A 17784-nucleotide genomic window follows, 5' to 3' on the forward strand; every position below is an offset into this window, starting at 1 on the left:
TTATAATTAAGATATTTATTTTTATATTCAGTGTAACTGGTGCTATTCTAAAACACCGGCACATATTAGTTTCTCAAAGCTCAATTCTTCCTGTGCTTATGAATTTTCATTTTTAGCAGCAATAGCAACCTCATTTGCTAAGAGAGGTAATTAAGGGCCAGAATCTAAAATATCACACATAAGCCCCACATAAGATTGCATTTTGTAAAATCTTCTAGGTGGGCCTGGGCGGCATATAAATTCAAACTAACTCCATATAGGGAGATTTAAAAAAAAAATAAAATTCAAACAAAAACATCAGTCATTCTCTTCTACAAGAGCAACACTCATTAGCATTACTAATTACAATATATGTATGGTGTGAGACAGATGCACAATTCTCTGCAGCCATTAACAGGAGAATCAGAAAGCCCTCTTAATGTTTACCATCACTGTTTTCCTGATTTGAATCCCAATGCAGTAACTGATTTCACTGGTATAGGAACAAGCCCTATGAGCCTGAACTAATGACCACAGAACTCAACTGGAAAACTCCCATTGGATACACTGGGCTTTGGATCAGGTCCCATGTAATTTTCGTTTCACCTAAAGCTAGTTCCTCCTTATTTTTGGACACACTTTCATATTTGTGAGGCAGTTAGCCATAAATCCTACATCATCCTTTTCTCTTTGATATTACAGTGCAGTTAAAAATTCATGGTAAACCTGCTATAGCAATTTTAAAATATAAATGACATCTCAAAATTCCCCTCAAATAAATGGTTCTATTGGAAAGCTTGACAAGATGATTGCTAACTGATAAAGCAATTTTTCAGTGATGCAGATCTTAAAAATACATCTCATACTACCCCTAATTAATAATAATAATATGATTTACTATTAAACAAAATATGAGTTAACAGCATTTTTAAACTCACACAAACTCTCAACAAAACATTTGACTTATGTAACTACTAAGGAATGTGTTGTAATACTTGAGATTTAAATTTAATACAAATGTTCGTATATCACAAGGTTCTTTTGTTGTTATTGTTTTTAAATTGAAATTAAGATGTAACTAGGTAGCTATTTCTGATTAGCAGGAGACCTCATATGAGAAATGCTCCAATTTAATTATGGTTTTATTAAAAGACAATATAGGGAATAATTTGTTGGAAGAAAATAATGCACAGGCAAGTTTTTTTAATGAGAGTGATGACTGGAAACTAAATTTTAAATATACGTTATTAGTTAAGCCACATGTTATACCATGCTTTTGGAGAACTATCAAGAATCAAAGCTCTTCATGGCTAATTGAAAGTGAGGCATTTTAAGTTTAATTACAGAAAACTATAAATAATTTAGGATAACCTTCATGTCATTAGCTGGTATAAAATGTGCTTGGAAATTATTCTCCTTTTCTTTTTTGCTGACCTTTAAAGGAAAAAAATTTATTTCATGTGTGCTTTACATAATTTCCTTCAGGAAACATCAAAACAATTCACTGATTTACTGACTCAATTGCTTGCTCAGGTAAAACTCCTGTTGACCAAAAGGGCTCATGATTATCCACTCTACAACATCCTGAGCTATGCAGACTGCCTGGGACTTCTTTTATGCACAAAGTTACTAACAAATTTATCTGATTGTATATTTGCAAGATTGGACCTAAGATTTTTGCATACTTTAAAGACACCATTAGTTGGATGACACTGCCCTCTAGAGAGATTATAAATATGTGATGGAAGTTCAGTTTTTTAACATATTTCCTACATTATCAAATTAGCCTTGAATATTTCAAATAAGTACACATATTGATGGCCCTGATTTTACACTTAGATTTCAACAAATACGACAAATAGCAATACAAGTTAATTTCTTGATCATTTCGAGTTTTTCACAACAGAACTTTTTAAAGCCTTTGCTTTAAATTTTATCAAGATCTTATAAATGTATGGTCCAATTCTGCCACCCATACTCAGGCTGAGAATGTTACTCCACAAATAGCTAATTGGCATCAGTAGAGCTGAACAAAGAGAAAGGCAAGCACAGCAGAATATAGCCCATAGTGATTTTAGAAATGAGCAAGTCTAAGAGGAAATTTCTGTACGTTACTGAAATTTAAAAATATGAGAAGCAATAAAAATGAAAAAGTTTTTACAAGCTAAAACCAGTCAGAACTAGGTCGAAACATCTTTTACCTTGCTCAGTTCATCTTGAAAATTACAAAATAAAAAAGTATTGCCATAATAAAACCATAATTTTAAGACTCTTTCATACAGAACTTTAGAATCTTGCAGTGAGCTTTCCTCTGAAAAAGTGATATTTACCCCTGTGCAAATGGCCTAAGTCCCATTTAACCTTTAAAGAGCAAAAAGTCACACTTTTGGGACCTCTGTGCATAACTTCCATTGACTGTATAAACATACCCAAGGGCAGCATTTGGATCTTAATACTACAGCATATTTCAGTTGTAGTTGTGAGTAATCAGAAGTTGCATTTACTGCAGAACTGTTGCAATGCTTATGTTCCCCTGTTCCACAGCATTTCCTTAATCAAACTGATTGCCCCATTAAGTTCTTCCGTCACTGAAATATCTGTAGCAATTCTCACGAGTCTCCTTTATATTGCTGTTAAGATATTTTTTCATTTTCAGTGGCAGAAGAATGTCACAGCTATACATGTTATGCATTAGATTGATCCACAACTAACCTGCCTCAGAAATGTTGAATACTGGTGAGTGACCACTAGTTACAGATGGTGCTGATGACTGTGATGATCCAGGAGTTAAATCTGAGTTACCTGCTTCAATTGTCCCCTCAGCGTCTCTCTCAATAAGGTCAGGAAAACTGAAATCTGTTGAAGTCTCATTATCATTAAGGCTATCTGAGGTACCTTGACCAGAGCCACTTTCTTCATCACTGGTAAAAACAGCCCAAGATTTAGACTCTGGTGTGTTTTGCAATGGGATACTAAGAGTCTGAATACGGTTTTCCCATATTGTTTGATCATTATGCTTCTTAGGTATCAGTGCTGCCAATGTTGGTATTGATGGATAATTATGTCTGTCCATACCATGACTTATCTGACTGTCTGATGTAGCAGTTGTAATTTTCTTTTCTTCTTCTTCAGATTTCTCAGAATATGAATGGATAATTAGGTTACTCTGATCCTTTATATTGTTTATCTGTGTATTCTGTTCATCTACTACCTTTTCCTGAGTTTCTCTATGAGAAGTGCATGTGATACAATTACTTACAGGTAAACCATCATCATACTCATCATAATCATCATCAATTACAGGAGGCCACAAATTAGTATCAGAATTGGCACTGGGGATCAACCCAGAGGATGTTTGAGAGGGAACCAGCAACTTGGTTAGGGTTCTAAGGCCCTCACTGCTGGGAGAAATAGCCATAACAGAAATATACATGTTTGGAAAAGGAAGGGCATGATGAGCAGATACATGAGAATCAGAAACAACTGCAGGCACATGAACAGAAACATCAGCATTAGTAGAACTTGAGAAAAAAATGGGAACTTCATTTCTTTGAGAAACACTTGAAGAAATATGGCTGTTTAGAAGAGTGGGAATATTTGGTAATATGTCAATTGTTAAGGCAGGAGTAGCCACTCTCTTCACTGCCTTGGGGGAAAAGGCATTTGTATTTTCTAAACTGGTTGACTGGAATGAAACATCACTACTGTACAATGAAGGAGCAACCTGGTGATTATCTTCATTGTTAACCAAACTGGATAAAACATATTCCTCACTTCCATAAGAGCCAGTTAAACCTTGAAATGATGTTGTGGGCTTACTAGAGGTGTGGGCAAACATGTCAACAACTGAAGGTGCAGATGTAGAATGCAACATTGTTTTATTTGTAGCAGAATCTGGTGTCATCTGATAGAATATTTGGTCAAATGTAGAACTATCTTTATAAACCCTGGAGTGTTCAACCAATATTGGATCACTAGGCACAGCTGTAGCTGTTTTAAGCAGAGTGCCATCATCAGAAGCTTGAAAGGAAGTTTGTAGTAATGCTTCATTATGTAATGGAGCTGAGGTCTCGTAAGAGTACTGCTGTGTTGAAAGAGATAATATTTTGCTAGAAGCAGGGACAGAGACAGCTTGATCTGAGATTGCACTAAACATAGGTTTAAGCAAAGTGTCATCAAAGGCTTGAGAAGTAACATGCAAAGGCTGAACAGAAAAGTAATTTTCTGAAAGTTTACTAATATAATCAAAAATCTTAGTAGAGGGAAAAGCAAGAGAGACTGGAAGAATTCCCTTTGTGCTAGAAACAGGAAGTGAGGTTTCTTGCAAAGACGTAGTCTGCTTAATTACATCATTGTTAGAAACATAAGTAGGAAGTTCAGGCATCACTGTACTTTCAGTATGGGAAGCCACTTCACTGAAAGAAGAAATCTGCAGTTCTTTCTCATCTCCATATATTACATCACTTTTGTGAAGTGTCTTATTAACATCACTAAACTCATATGTTGCATATGTAAATTCACCTATAGAATCAGACGAAGAAACTTTAAGTATGGCCAGAGCATCTGTATCAGGCAAAAGGGACTCACTACCAGAGTACGGTTCAGACCAATCCATATCACTAGATAGAGCGCGTGTAGGCAGCAGCAAAGTATCAGCTTGTGATATTACAGAAGAAGGCTTATGCACCAGTACATTGTTATAGCTGCTAAATAGGGGACTCTGATGAAATACGCCAACAGAATCATGCACATATTCTGCAGAGTCATAAGAAACAGTAAAAGTTTGGCGGGAGCCCACATTACTAGACAAAGCATAAATAAGTTCAGACATTGTAGACAGTGCATGCATATTTAAATCACTGCTGGATGGTTCAACTTGAGTAAACATGTGAGTTCTATTATGACCAAATATCAATGTCTCTGAAGCAGCATGTGCAGTCTGATGTGACATCACATCAGAATATTGAGCAAGGCTTGACTGTATTAAAGTATCACCCTCAGCCAATGTCAAAGAAGCATGCAGGGACACCTTATCACTTGTAACAGCTGGAGTAACTTGTGGAAACATTTGAGAAACTGTATACAGATGGTGAAACATTTTACTACTGAAGGAAGCAGAGGAAAATGTAAGCAAAGGTACATCACCACAGGAAGACAGGATGGGTTCAAATGACACATCAACACTGGGAAATACAGGTGTAGCATGCAAGGTCACATCACTGCCTGATGTAGCAGGGGTAGTGTTGAGCATCTGAGTGTCAAACAATAAAGGGGTGACTAGAGGAAACACTTCACTACTGTAGGAAGGTTGAAGAGGTATCTCACCATTATATATTGGTTGAGTTGTCTGAGAGAGTACCTCACTGGCAACAGAAGCAGAGCCATATTCTCCAGAGCTTGAAGAGATAGAATGAGGTGATAATTCAGTAGGGGAGAAAGCAAAATTAGAATAATGTAGCAATTCTATATCCGCATCTGAAGTATCTTGTGATATCACTGGACCACTGGAATAGGGCACTGTAGCTGGCTTTGATCCCTCAACATAAGCTTCAGTATAACTAGTCTGAAATAACAGCTCACTATCCAATGGAACATCAGATCTAGGTGCCAAATCTGTTGCATTTTGAAACCACAACTTTCCATCAACAGAAGGAGTACTCTCTGCAGATTCTTCAGCACCTGAGGGTGCTACATCTTCTGAAACATTTTTTACATAGCCTTGTGAATCAATATCATGTTTGCTTATTTCTGGGCTTCCAGAATGAAGGATGTCTTCCTGAGATGCTTCCTCAGTGACAAATTGCATAGCAGAGGTAGTAGGAATGGAACTCCAAGAGGTGTATACATCTTGATAAGGCTTAAAAGTTGACAATGAAATATCTTCCTCACTACCACCAGTACCAGATATGCTTGTTGGTTCAGTGCCAGAAGAAATGTAAATGTCTTCGTCAATACCTTTAGTGGAGTCAGTGACTTGCAGGGGGATTCCAATAATGGTTTGAGATTCCAAAGAAGCATCTTCTTCTTCATCTGATGTTTCAATAGCAGATTGGGAAGTAGGGTAAAAAATTGCTTTGAAAACATCATCTTTTCCATGTGATCCTTCCTCTCTTGTTAAGTATCTGTTTGTTTTAGCTTCATTGAATTTTGTCCCCATTTTCTCTTGACTATAGCTAGACGTAGTCACCTGGAATTCTTTTTTCCTTATTTGATTTAGAGTACTATCAGTGCTAGGAATCACTGCAATTTCTTCATCCACCTCTTTCGCTTCAACTTCCTCCTTTGGAAAGAAAACAACATACTCAAAGTTTATTAAGAGTGTTTATGGATAAAACAGGAAAACTCAAGGTACATACTGCAATACATTTGCCTGTGTCCATAAATTATAACAGACAAAATGGCAGGTAACCAATGAAATGGCTATTGAACTTAATAATAAAATGGCTTTAGTTACAAAAACATTAATCTCATTTTTTTTCATGAAACCATAAATTTGTAATACTGACAAAAGAACCACAGATGCCTCTACCTTCTCAAACATTGTGCTCCTGCTACCTGTGATTCATTGTTCGAGAGAGATAAAAACCTCTCAACTGTGTTGTGTACTTTACTCTATCATTGTACAGTACTAATAAAAAAATTAAACACAGAATGTTTTTTATTTGTATCAGAGGGGTAGCCGTGTTAGTCTGGATCTGTAAAAGCAGCAAAGAATCCTATGGCACCTTATAGACTAACAGACGTTTTGGAGCATGAGCTTTCATGGGTGAATACATGCATGTAGTGTCTCAAAGATATGCATTAATATTCTTTGATATCAGTTCAAGTGTCATTACAACAGAACAGAAAATCATCTTTTTCTTCTTTCTTGCCATTTCCCTATTTGGAGTTGGTGACTTTTATAGCCTTCTTTCAAAACTCATGATTGTATATCTGGCTGTTGTGCAAATTGATCTTTCTAAGGTCTGTTGATATCTAATCTTTGGCCTCCCCTTTAGTCATCTTCCATCCATGATAATTGCCAGGGCCATCCAATATAACAGAAGATATTTTAAAACATTTACGTTCTGCTTTCAAATAATTTAATTTCATAGTTACTCCAAACAGGATGTTAGGGTTTAGGATTTTAAAGGTCTCCATGACTCTGAGACAGTTAAAAGCAATTTCATAGGCAATATCTCACATATCACACACTGAAATTCATGTTGCAGACATCTTAGTAACTGTTTAGTGAAGACAATTCAAAGTACTTCTGCAGAAATGTATGTTAGGGCTTTGCATTAGGTTCTGAAAATCTATTTCTCAAGGTCTAGTCTTTCTCAACTCCCCTAGTCTTTATTCAGTTCTAAATCAGGCAAAATCACAATTAAAATTAACTAACATCCTGATATCATATTGATGGGTGCAATATAAATACTTAGATAAAGATAGTTTAAATAAATATAGATAAATGGATTGAAAAAATGGGTAATTGGATAAACAGATTTGATAGTTTGGATGAATTGGTACAGAGATGGAAAGATAGATATGAGCTATTTCTTTCTCTATTTAACTGACTAGGATTTACCCCTTGGTGAGAATAATGTGCACATATTATGAAACAGTAAAACAGATGTTCTGAATGACCACTTGATGCTAACACATGTTATAGAGGTATTGGCCACATTACAAAAATTATTTTACAGTCTATTAAAAATTGTACTGGAACTCTTTCATATTCCTCTGTTTGTATGCCAACTACCTTAGCTGCCAAAAATACAACTGTGCCAGATCAGAGGGAGTTATGAAAACATCTAAAATTGTATAAAACACAGTTACATTATTATAAAATATGGTTAATACATCAAAATATCATTACTTATGTTCAAGGAGTGGAATTATCACCCTATTGAAATGAATGGAAGTTTTGCCATTAACTTCAATGGAGCGAGGATTTCACCCAGTATTTCTGGCCAAGTTTACAAAGGTATTTAGGCGCCCAAAGCTGCAGATAGGCATCTAGTGAAAAAAACAAAAGTGCCTAAGAGGTCAGGCACTTAACTTCCATGGCCCATCTAGGATTAGATGAGTGCTGGGATCCTTCTGGAAACTGAGAATCTCTCTCATTCTCAATAGTATAAAACTGCCATTTCTAGCATTACAGAGAAGCAAGGCATTGGACTTCAAAGTCATTACATTTTTATGCACAGAAAACCTGTCACTAGCCCAAAGCTGAATCTTGCCTGAGGCAGGTGTAACTGGGGAAGGGGAGGCAATTCCACACTTTGGGGAGGAAGAAAAAACATTTCTTTGGCAGGTAGATTTTTTAAATTGTACTATTTTGAAGCTGCTCAAGCATCTGGAATGTAGAGTAATTCCCAGCGGATATGCATTACTGGGCAAAGTGTAGGTGATATAGTTAAAAGTACATGCTAAATTCATCTCTGCAAATTATCACAGCTGATCACCTCCATTTATGTGGAGTGTGTTATATATTATTTGAAACGCTTGTGTGAAAATGAATGAATACAATACCTCATATTCTTCAGTTTCATTCAGTTCAGGAAAGAGGTCAATTTCTATGAAACAAAAAGGTACATTACATTATTCACTGTTTTAAGCTCACAGATTTTTTGATTTTGCAAGACACATTGTTATAATTTTCATGGTTAGTTTAGAAATGATAGACCAAAAGATGTTATTTAAGCTGTATTACAATCACAGGTCATTACAATGTTATAATCATTTTCTAACTAGGGCTGCATTAGCCAATAAACCCATTAGACTGAGGTCTGAGATGATTTTGGAGGTGCTATCTGCAGAAGCTGCCAAGCAGCTGCACGGAGGAGTAGCAGTGAGGGAAACAATGGGACTCAACAACTGGCTGGCAATTTAGCTGCAACATTACTGACGGGCTGAGGGGTGCAGCTGCAGCTGCTTGTCTGCACAGAGGAACAGCATCCAGGCCCATGGTGATGAGACTGAACAGGTAGGCTTGGAACTGAGGGGGAGGGAGGCAGACAGGAAAAAGGTCCTGCAGTACTAGGTGAAGAATGCTCCAGGCACAGAAGCTGGGAATAGGCCTACTCAGCCCAGGTAGAAAGACACTTGCTAGCGCCGCTCAAGCTAGGGCATTAAAAATAAGTGTGGATGTTGCAGCAGTGGTGGCAGCTCAGGCTAGCCACCAAAGTCCAAGCTTACCTGACCACCTGGTCCGAACCCAAGCTGTGCCACTGTCACAATGTCCACACTGCTATTTCAGTGTGCTGGTGTAAGTCTTTCTACCTGGGCAGGGAGGTATGCTCCCAGCTGCAGTGTAGACACACCCGTTGGAGTAAAAGATAGAGGCTTAGGTGTGGCTTATGCCCAGATCTTCAACAGTACCAGTGTTAAATTACCATTGATCAGGACCTTATCTGCCTCACTTATGGGCCAGAGATTGTTATCTCTCTCCATTCAGGAGTCTCAGCCATTAATTCTCTTCTGGAATTCGGTGCCTAAACTAGGTCATGCCCCAGCAGTCAAATGCAGATCTTTCTCAAAAACCAGAGAAAATAAGACTCCAGAATAGCCCAGTGTTTAGAGCTTTTATGTGGTAGGCCCAGGTTCAGATCCCTGCTCTGCCTGATTTGAAATAGAGACTTGAATCCACATTCTAGATGAATGCCCTAGCCAACTGGCTGGTCTGGGGTAGATCTCACTAACTTCCCTGGTTCTACTTTGAAGAAATAATTAAATGTTAATTGAAGCAGAGACTCTACATTTTCCACATCTCATGTGAGTATGCTAATCACTGGGCTACTGAGTCAGACCCTCTCTCTCTATTGCCTGCCCAATGGATAGTTGATTATTAATTAGGTTCCATCACACTAACAAGCTAAAATATTTATACGAATAAGTTGTAGAATGTAAAAAAATGAAATGATCAATTCTTCATGAAAGCATTTTATAAGTAGCAACTATTGAATTAAATAGTTTAAATATTAACAAGATACAGAAAAAAAGTCATCTTACCTCTGTGTTTCTGAAGGCTAGAAGGCTGGGGGGATGGGAGGGAAAAGATGATGATATTCCCTGGCTTCTCAATGGTTTCTGTTTAAATTTTTAGATAGTGTTTTCAAAATTCTTAATACTGTAGCCTGGTAACATACATTATGGGGTCAACAGACTCTTAAAAACAGCCTTTCATTAAAGAGAAATATGATTATTTTTGTTGTTAGGGTTAATTTCGTCTTTAAATGATAAAAATAAAAATATTCTTTCAGATTTCATGTTTTCTACAGTATCTATGTTATCTTTTGAACTTTATCTAGAAGAAAAACTAATGCAGTGATAATACAAATGGATGTAAAATACCTCTACAAACTTTATTTACTACAAGGAAAACTGTAAAAAGTTTCAATATCCTCTGTTTCAACCAGAACGAAACTACAATTTCATCCTGATATATCCATGGAAACTCTCTTGATTAGATGGCAACAAAATAAATCTATTTGCCAGCAACATTTAATTACTCAGTTATTGTGGTTTTGCTAATCTTAATACCGTGTTCTTGAACCAATAATATATATAAGTAATATGGTACCATTTCCCAGCACAGAAATAAAACTCAGAGGGAGGTTAACAAACAAGGTACAGTATGTTTGATTTTTTGTATAACTGCAGATTGGTTATTCTATAGCTTAGGTTTTATTGGAAAAGTTCAAACCTTAAATTTATTAGAAAGTCTTCAAGTAAATATATATAATACTGTAGTTTAATGATTCCTGCAGAAATGATAGAATAAGGACAAAAGGAAAATGTGATATCTAAATATTTCCCTATATTTAACTTCAGCTCAACTCCTAAAAACATCTCCCCTATAACAATGTTCCATAATTTTACAATAATATTTGCAGAGTATATTATCTTCAGTTCTACACTACAATACATAATAAATGACACTGCAAGAATGCAAGTAAAACCATTTTTGCTACATTTAAATGAAATATCTATTATCTTTTCATCATTCATCAGCATAAGAATCACAAAAGCCCTCCTTGAGTGAAATATTTCAGATACCCTTATCGTTCTTTATGAAGCAAATCTCTCACAAAGACATTGCATAAAAAGGCCCTCACAAAGAACTGATGCTAGCATGAGCTGCTGAGTAAAGAGACAAAAGTTTGAGATTTATACCCCTTCATGTTGTTTTTATGAAAAACTTCAGTTGACTTCCTCACAGAGAACAAGGGGAGGATGCAGGGCCAGACGGAAGCCCCAGACAGCTGGGGCCGGTCGGCTGCCTGCCCTGGATCCTAGACCCCTGCTGTGCGGGGCTGGGCAGCTGCCCTGGAGTTTGTGGGGCTGGGCGGCAGTCTCAGACTTCTGACTCTGCGGGGCCGGCTGGGAGCCCCAGACCCCTTTGGCATGGCTGTCCCGGACCCCCGCCACTTGAGGCTGGGTGGCTGCCCCAGAGCTTGCCTGGCCAGGCAGCAGCTCCAGACCCAGGACCCCTAATACCACGGGGCCAGCTGGGACCTTTGACCCTGGACTCCATCACGCAGGTCAGCCTTAACGCACAGCTAAACTGGGCCGCATTTATGCACCTAAAGTGTCAAACTTTCATAACTATACAAATGTTATCTAAAGAGTGAACCACATGCATTTAGGTCACTATTCAGAAACCAGTTCCAAAAGCAAATAATCAGATTATAAATAATAGTCGAGATATTGTCAAAGCTGGCTATGCCATTTAGCCATGCAAGTCCCATTAATTTTAATGGTAGTTGTGTGGCTAAATCTCCTACTTGGATTTGAAAATGTTAACCATTAAGAATAAATATTGATAAACACCCCAAGACCCAAAGATCCTTTCTGACTAGCTATGTACACACACACACACACACACACACACACACACACACACAGTATCACAAGTTTTAAAATTCTGAACAAAAAACAATAAAGGAACTAATAAGGAGAAAATGGTACAGTTCTTCTCACAAACTTAATAGACTAGTATTGTAGTTCTCATGAAGGCATGTGGGCCCTCAATAGATTGCAGAGCTCTTCTGGAGAGTCCACAGATTGTAATATGTCTTAAAACCCAGCAGTGCAGGGATGAAATTGGAAGAGGACCTGGCCCATGACAGGATCTTTCCTCTTATGTAATAGGCCTAGAGAATGAGAAGTTTCACTCTGGTCGGTCGATCACCTGTGCTCTGCAGAACCCTTAGTTGTGGTTCGCAGAATTAAATGTTTTGAAAGGGTGGTGGCAGGCTATGAAAGGGTCTCTCTCTTACAAAATGGTCAGCATAATGGAAAATCAAGAACAAATGAGTGGTAGCAGGTGTTGAGTAAATAAAAATATATAGTACAGCAATACTAAAACAGCCCTTATATTAAAAATATGCAGTCCAAGGGTGAAATTCAACCCCAAGCAGAGGGCCCATGCAAAGTTTTTTGCATCACTTAAGGTCCACTTAAGCTTTTAACATGAAATTTAAATTGTTCAGATAGCATTGCAGCGAATTTCATCCTAAGTGGGCTGACATACTCAGAATAAGTCTTGAATATAAAAGTTATACTGAATTTGAGTCAATTTTGTTTCAGGTCTTCATGAGTGAAGATAATGTTTTTTTTTCAGAAGCAGGAGTTCTGGGAAATATTTTGATCTTATTACTGTGAACCCCATTTCATACCATCATCTATAAAGCAGATCACAAAATCAGTTTTGGTATTATATTTGGCATGTGAAAGTTTGTATGAACACATCTCTTTCTCTGACTAATTAGATACATACTTTCTCATGTCTCTGTTATTTAATATTTTCAACACAATTCATTCAAATGCAACTGATTAAATAAATAAATTGAAGTTACAAGTGAATTAACATTTTGTTTAGCATGTTACCATGTTCCCACTCTGTATGGACGTAAGATGACATTTACAAGACTAGGGAATAGTGTATATTCATATTAATGATACTGACTACATATGAGGGATTTTATACCTCTCATTGTAGAGTTTCATAATTCAATCATTTTTGCATATGAAACTGTGAAAGTAGACAGTGAAATATGTACAGAGACTGTTTTAATCTCCTCTTCACTTTTTTTTTTTAAAAATAGGGAATGATAAACTTATATCTAGGAATTTATTTTAATGCAACTTTAAGATTACCATTTTAAAAGCTCAAAAGCAATACAATGTAAAGATCAAGTTCTTATCATTACATTCATTGTTCATGCTGCATATAGGTATGTTTTTTATTACTCCTTATGAAGCAGATCCTTAATTTCTTATTCCATATTTACTTATTTCTCACTCAAAGAGTTTTCCTTGCAAAAAATGGAGTAAGAACCTTAAGTCTTGACCCTATGCTGATATATGTAACATATGGATCAGTTTCTATCCTCAGATATGCACACAAAATTCCAAATGACATCTGTGTGTGTTTTACAGATGTAATGGAGGGTGAAATTAGTTTCTACAGTAAGTATGTGCAATGTAAGGGCCCACTCCTGCTCCCACTGAAGTTAAAGGCAAAATTATCACTGACCTCCATGAGAGAATCACAGGGTTCAAATTTACTATGAGAATCTTAGCTTGTGAGTATTTAAAGCTGTAATGTTTGTGTTGTACCAAAGTAAGTTTATGTATTGGATTAAACACTGTTTAATTGTGGAAACGGTATGAATGGTTGGCTTCAATCCAAATGGAGTCATACTGGAATCGAGGCCCTGATCCTTTAAAAGGTATCTGCCAATGAGATGCCTTGCCAATGGGACTTGGCACTGGAATAAGGATCTGTGCTTGTGGATTCTTTGCATAATTGGGGCTCACATTGCTCCAAGCTACCGGCTGGTATAGTCATGTGTCTAGACTTTGGGTGGATGTCTGTGGATGGAGTTCCCTGTCATGACATTTTTGAAGCACAAGTTGGGAAAACTCTGCTGGAGAGACATAAGGAAATCCAATATCAAGGAGTTACAGATAGGATACAAACTCCAGTGAAATGCCAATTACATTGACAGAACCTCTGCTCAGAGAAATACAGAGTACAAAGGCTCTGACAAATATTATCATAACAACACCTAGGAAACAGTCTTCTAAACATTTTGTCTTTGAAAGACAGGTTAGCTATGCCTTGGAAACTTTTGTGTTTTAATGAAAAATGTCCCAGCATAAAACATTTTATGCTCATATATCTTTACTTTCACACAATTCATGGTAACAAGCAGAAAAAGGAAAATACTTATATTCTTATCAGTAGTGGTTCTCTTAACATTTTGGCCCAAACTGGGCTCTCAGGTACGTCTCTGTACCTCCTCTGACTTAACTGGAGTTGCACAGGTAAGCGTAACTGAGGGGAGAATTCCAGCCTGGTAACACAGAATTAAAAACAACAACAATCTAATCCAACCCAGCAAAACTGGGGTGTGTGAGTATGCTAAAGACCATTATGGACTGACCCTATGATCAAGACACACACAGTCCAACCCAACAGCTGCTAAAGTCAATGAAAGGTTCCCACTGACTTCCATGGGAACTGGGTCAAGCCCTAAATCTTCCACTGACTTTAAGGAATGACTGAAGGACAAGGACAAGCCTCTCTATTTTGGTTTTAAATTACCTATCATTTAGTTATTGACAGAGGAGTTAAATCTGGCTTTGAAATCAACAAGATTTGATTGTTAGCCCTTTTGATTTTCACAATCCAACATTAAGAAGCAAGGGAATTCCATCACCACATATGCTTTGAAATCAAGCTCCAAGTACTCATATGTAATAAAATTTCAAAATCAATTGAGATACAAATTTTTAATTTATATTAGCTCCTTTATTTTGTTTGCTTTACATTTTTATCACATGGATTAATTTTAGGAGGCAGAAGGATGCAGTTGAAACAATTCCAAAATGGCATTACTTCCCAAAGGTTTATTGTTCAAAATCATTCATAGGAATTGTAAGCATGTTCACTTTTTCAATATATTTTTATAGTTTAAAAAATCAATATAAAATGCTCGTGTTTAAAGAAACACATGACAGAAAATGAGTGTCAGAATAAAAGTCATCTCAAACAAATTTAAGGTTAACTATAATGATTTTGAAATTCCATTTTAGTGTACTTTGATAGTCAAGCATTTTTTAACTGGTTTGCAAGCAAACTATTTATCTGAACACAGATTTTTAGCTAAAAGTTACTACTGTGCTCAAAAGAACACTTACCTGGATCATCTAAAGGCATATCAACAATGACTTGATCACTGTATTTTCCATATAGACCATTAGTGCAAACTGCAACTATCTGAAGAACATAACTTGTATTGGGCAGCAGATTATTTAGAATAGCTCCCTAAAAGAAAAATCATGTTTAATCACATAAATGTGAATTTTAGCATATTTTTTGAAAATATACGATTATTTTATTTTTCGAACAGTGTTTTCTCATATGAGAGACAAGGTGGGTGAGGTAATATCTTTTATTGGACTAACTTCTGTTGGTGAAAGAGACAAGCTTTTCGAGCTACACAGAGCTTATAAGAGCTCAAAAAAGCTTGTCTTTTTCACCAACAAAAGTTGGTCCAATAAAAGATATTACCTCATGCACCTTGTCTCTCTAATATCCTGGGACCAACACAGCTACAACAACACTGCAAACAACAATAGAAGATATCAACATTTTCTCACATGAAACATCACTTTAACATTTTATAGCCAGAAAAACAGGCATAAAACTTTAATCAATGAATTTTGTGAAATGTTCTAATGGCAGGCGATTGAATAACTGGAGAGAGTACATTTTTCTATGTTGAATATTAGTTTTAGATTCTAATATTCCTTGTGAAGTTTAAGCAGCTTCGAAGGGGGTGAATGTAATTGTTTGTGCTGGTAAAGCACCATCATATTATAAATCAGTGCATCAATATAGTAATCACAGATGGATCATTGTTCAGATGCTGAATTTTTCATTAGTTACCTGTGTACAACATCCTACACATCAAAGATCATTGGGGCAGAGGCTCTTACTGCAGGAAGAAAGTGTCTTGTGACTAACAAGATCTGAGTTTGACACCACAGCAATAGTTATTTCAAGGTATTACAGACAAATAGGAACACCAGTTTTAGAAATTAGAACTGGAGGTGATGGTAGCTCTCTCTCAGATAGCCTTTTTTTTTTTTTCCATTTTTCTCTGGCTGTATAGCCAATGATACAAGCAGAGTTTCTATGAGCAGCAGCGAAAGACATTAATTCTAGCTGGATCAGCTCCCTGACATAATCCTTCAGAATAATTCTTTGTAAGTGCTTTACCACCACCACTTTTGTATGAAACTTGAAGAGTTTGCAGTTACCAAGTCCTGATACCCATCTGTCAGAAACTCATGTTTAGTCTGGTCTTCTCCATCCAATTGCTGATAAAAGACAGCAAATCTCTCAATCATGGCATCATAAACAACTCGAGGTCTTTCCCATGTAACAAGAAGGCTGGTATAGTTCTTTGGATCGGCTTGGACGTTTTCCGGTTCTGAACTGCAAACTAAAAATAGCATAATATTTATAAACAGCATCATGGATTCTGAGCACTGAGGGTGTAGTCTAATTCCCATGGAAATTGGCATAAGTCTATCCATTGATTTCCATGGGAGTTGGATCAGTCCCTAAAATTCTAAACCATGCAAATCTAAACTACCAAAGATCTACTTATGTCACCACTGTGTATGGGTTGTTTTCTAACTAGTGGAAGTGGAATTTTTCCTTTCTTTTTAATGATATTATCTAAAAGAATGAAGAGATATTGGTACATTTTGAGTTTTCACATTTTGATAAAGGTTCATATCAAGGTCCATGAAAATTAGAGAATAACATTCTTTTTGATTTGTATTAGAACTGCTTATTGGTCATAAAATACTGGTATACCCAGAAGGATACATTTTATTTCTTTGTAATCATGCAAGTGACAAAATGGAAGTGTAAAGGTTCTTAAGTATGTGTCTCAGGAAAAATAAAGTCTCTAGTAGTCTGTGCTTTCATGAATCTGTGAAAGAGGAAGCCATTAAAGTAGGAGGAACTATGCATTGCCTTGAAAATATCTGCATTTTAGGACATGTTTTGTAATAGATTTTTACAATCAATAGCGGTGTTCTTACAAATTATTATGAATGTACTACTCAACAGTAAGAATATTAATAATAATGGCTGAGATCTTCAAAGGAGCCTAGCAGAGTGTGGTGTCCAAGTCCCACAAGATGAAATGGAATATAGGCACCTATCTTACTCGCTTCTTTTAAAATTCCAGCCAATAGTATCTTCCATTTACTTAGGAATTGTTTCATCCTCTGATGAAAATTGCTAACTGCCAACGGAAATGATTAGTCCTCACAACACACTTCTTGAGATAGGTAAATATCATGCTCATTTTACAGATTGGACAACTGAAGACAAACTTGCATAAAATACCTAGGGTGAAATCCTAGCTTTATTGAGGTCAATGAGAGGTTTTGTTGTTGACTTCAATGAAGTTAAGATTTCACTTCTAGATTTTTAAAAGTGGACTCTAATTTTAGGTCCCTTAATATTTTTTAGGTGTCTACAGCTGAAACGTGTGGTCAGGTTTGAAAATTTGGGTCATAGTCACTTGTTCAAAAGTCAAGTGTTGGGGATCGCATTGTACCCATGAAGAAGATGGCTTCTTAGTCCTGGACCTCCTCATTCCCCACATATCTATTGTTTCTAATAATTACTTTTCTAGCAAATTAGCAATAAGTTTCTGTGATAAAAGTTTACATTAATCCCCTAAATAAACTGTTGAATATGGATTCCAATGGAAAAAAATTAGAGGC

At 36.5% G+C, this 17784-nt stretch overlaps 2 protein-coding genes across 7 annotated transcripts in view; one reads left to right on the top strand and one right to left on the bottom strand.

The window, feature by feature from the left end:
- The window catches only part of LOC127042848 (uncharacterized), a 394053-nt gene that overhangs the window by 118943 nt on the left and 257326 nt on the right, over positions 1-17784 (top strand). The gene's annotated exons all lie outside the window — the stretch shown is intronic.
- The window catches only part of PTPRZ1 (protein tyrosine phosphatase receptor type Z1), a 199419-nt gene that overhangs the window by 43694 nt on the left and 137941 nt on the right, over positions 1-17784 (bottom strand). For 4 of the 6 annotated variants that reach the window (XM_050935992.1, XM_050935989.1, XM_050935990.1 and 1 more), the window contains exons 9-12: positions 16297-16481; positions 15172-15298; positions 8494-8537; positions 2692-6259 (exon numbers count right to left, since the gene is read on the bottom strand). In XM_050935992.1, coding sequence (XP_050791949.1) covers positions 2692-6259; positions 8494-8537; positions 15172-15298; positions 16297-16481 — 3924 coding nt within the window. The remainder of the gene's footprint in view (positions 1-2691; positions 6260-8493; positions 8538-15171; positions 15299-16296; positions 16482-17784) is intronic. The other 2 variants (XM_050935994.1, XM_050935993.1) reach the window with 1 other exon arrangement.

Source organism: Gopherus flavomarginatus, chromosome 1 (assembly GCF_025201925.1).
Source record: "Gopherus flavomarginatus isolate rGopFla2 chromosome 1, rGopFla2.mat.asm, whole genome shotgun sequence".
NCBI lineage: Eukaryota > Metazoa > Chordata > Testudines > Testudinidae > Gopherus > Gopherus flavomarginatus.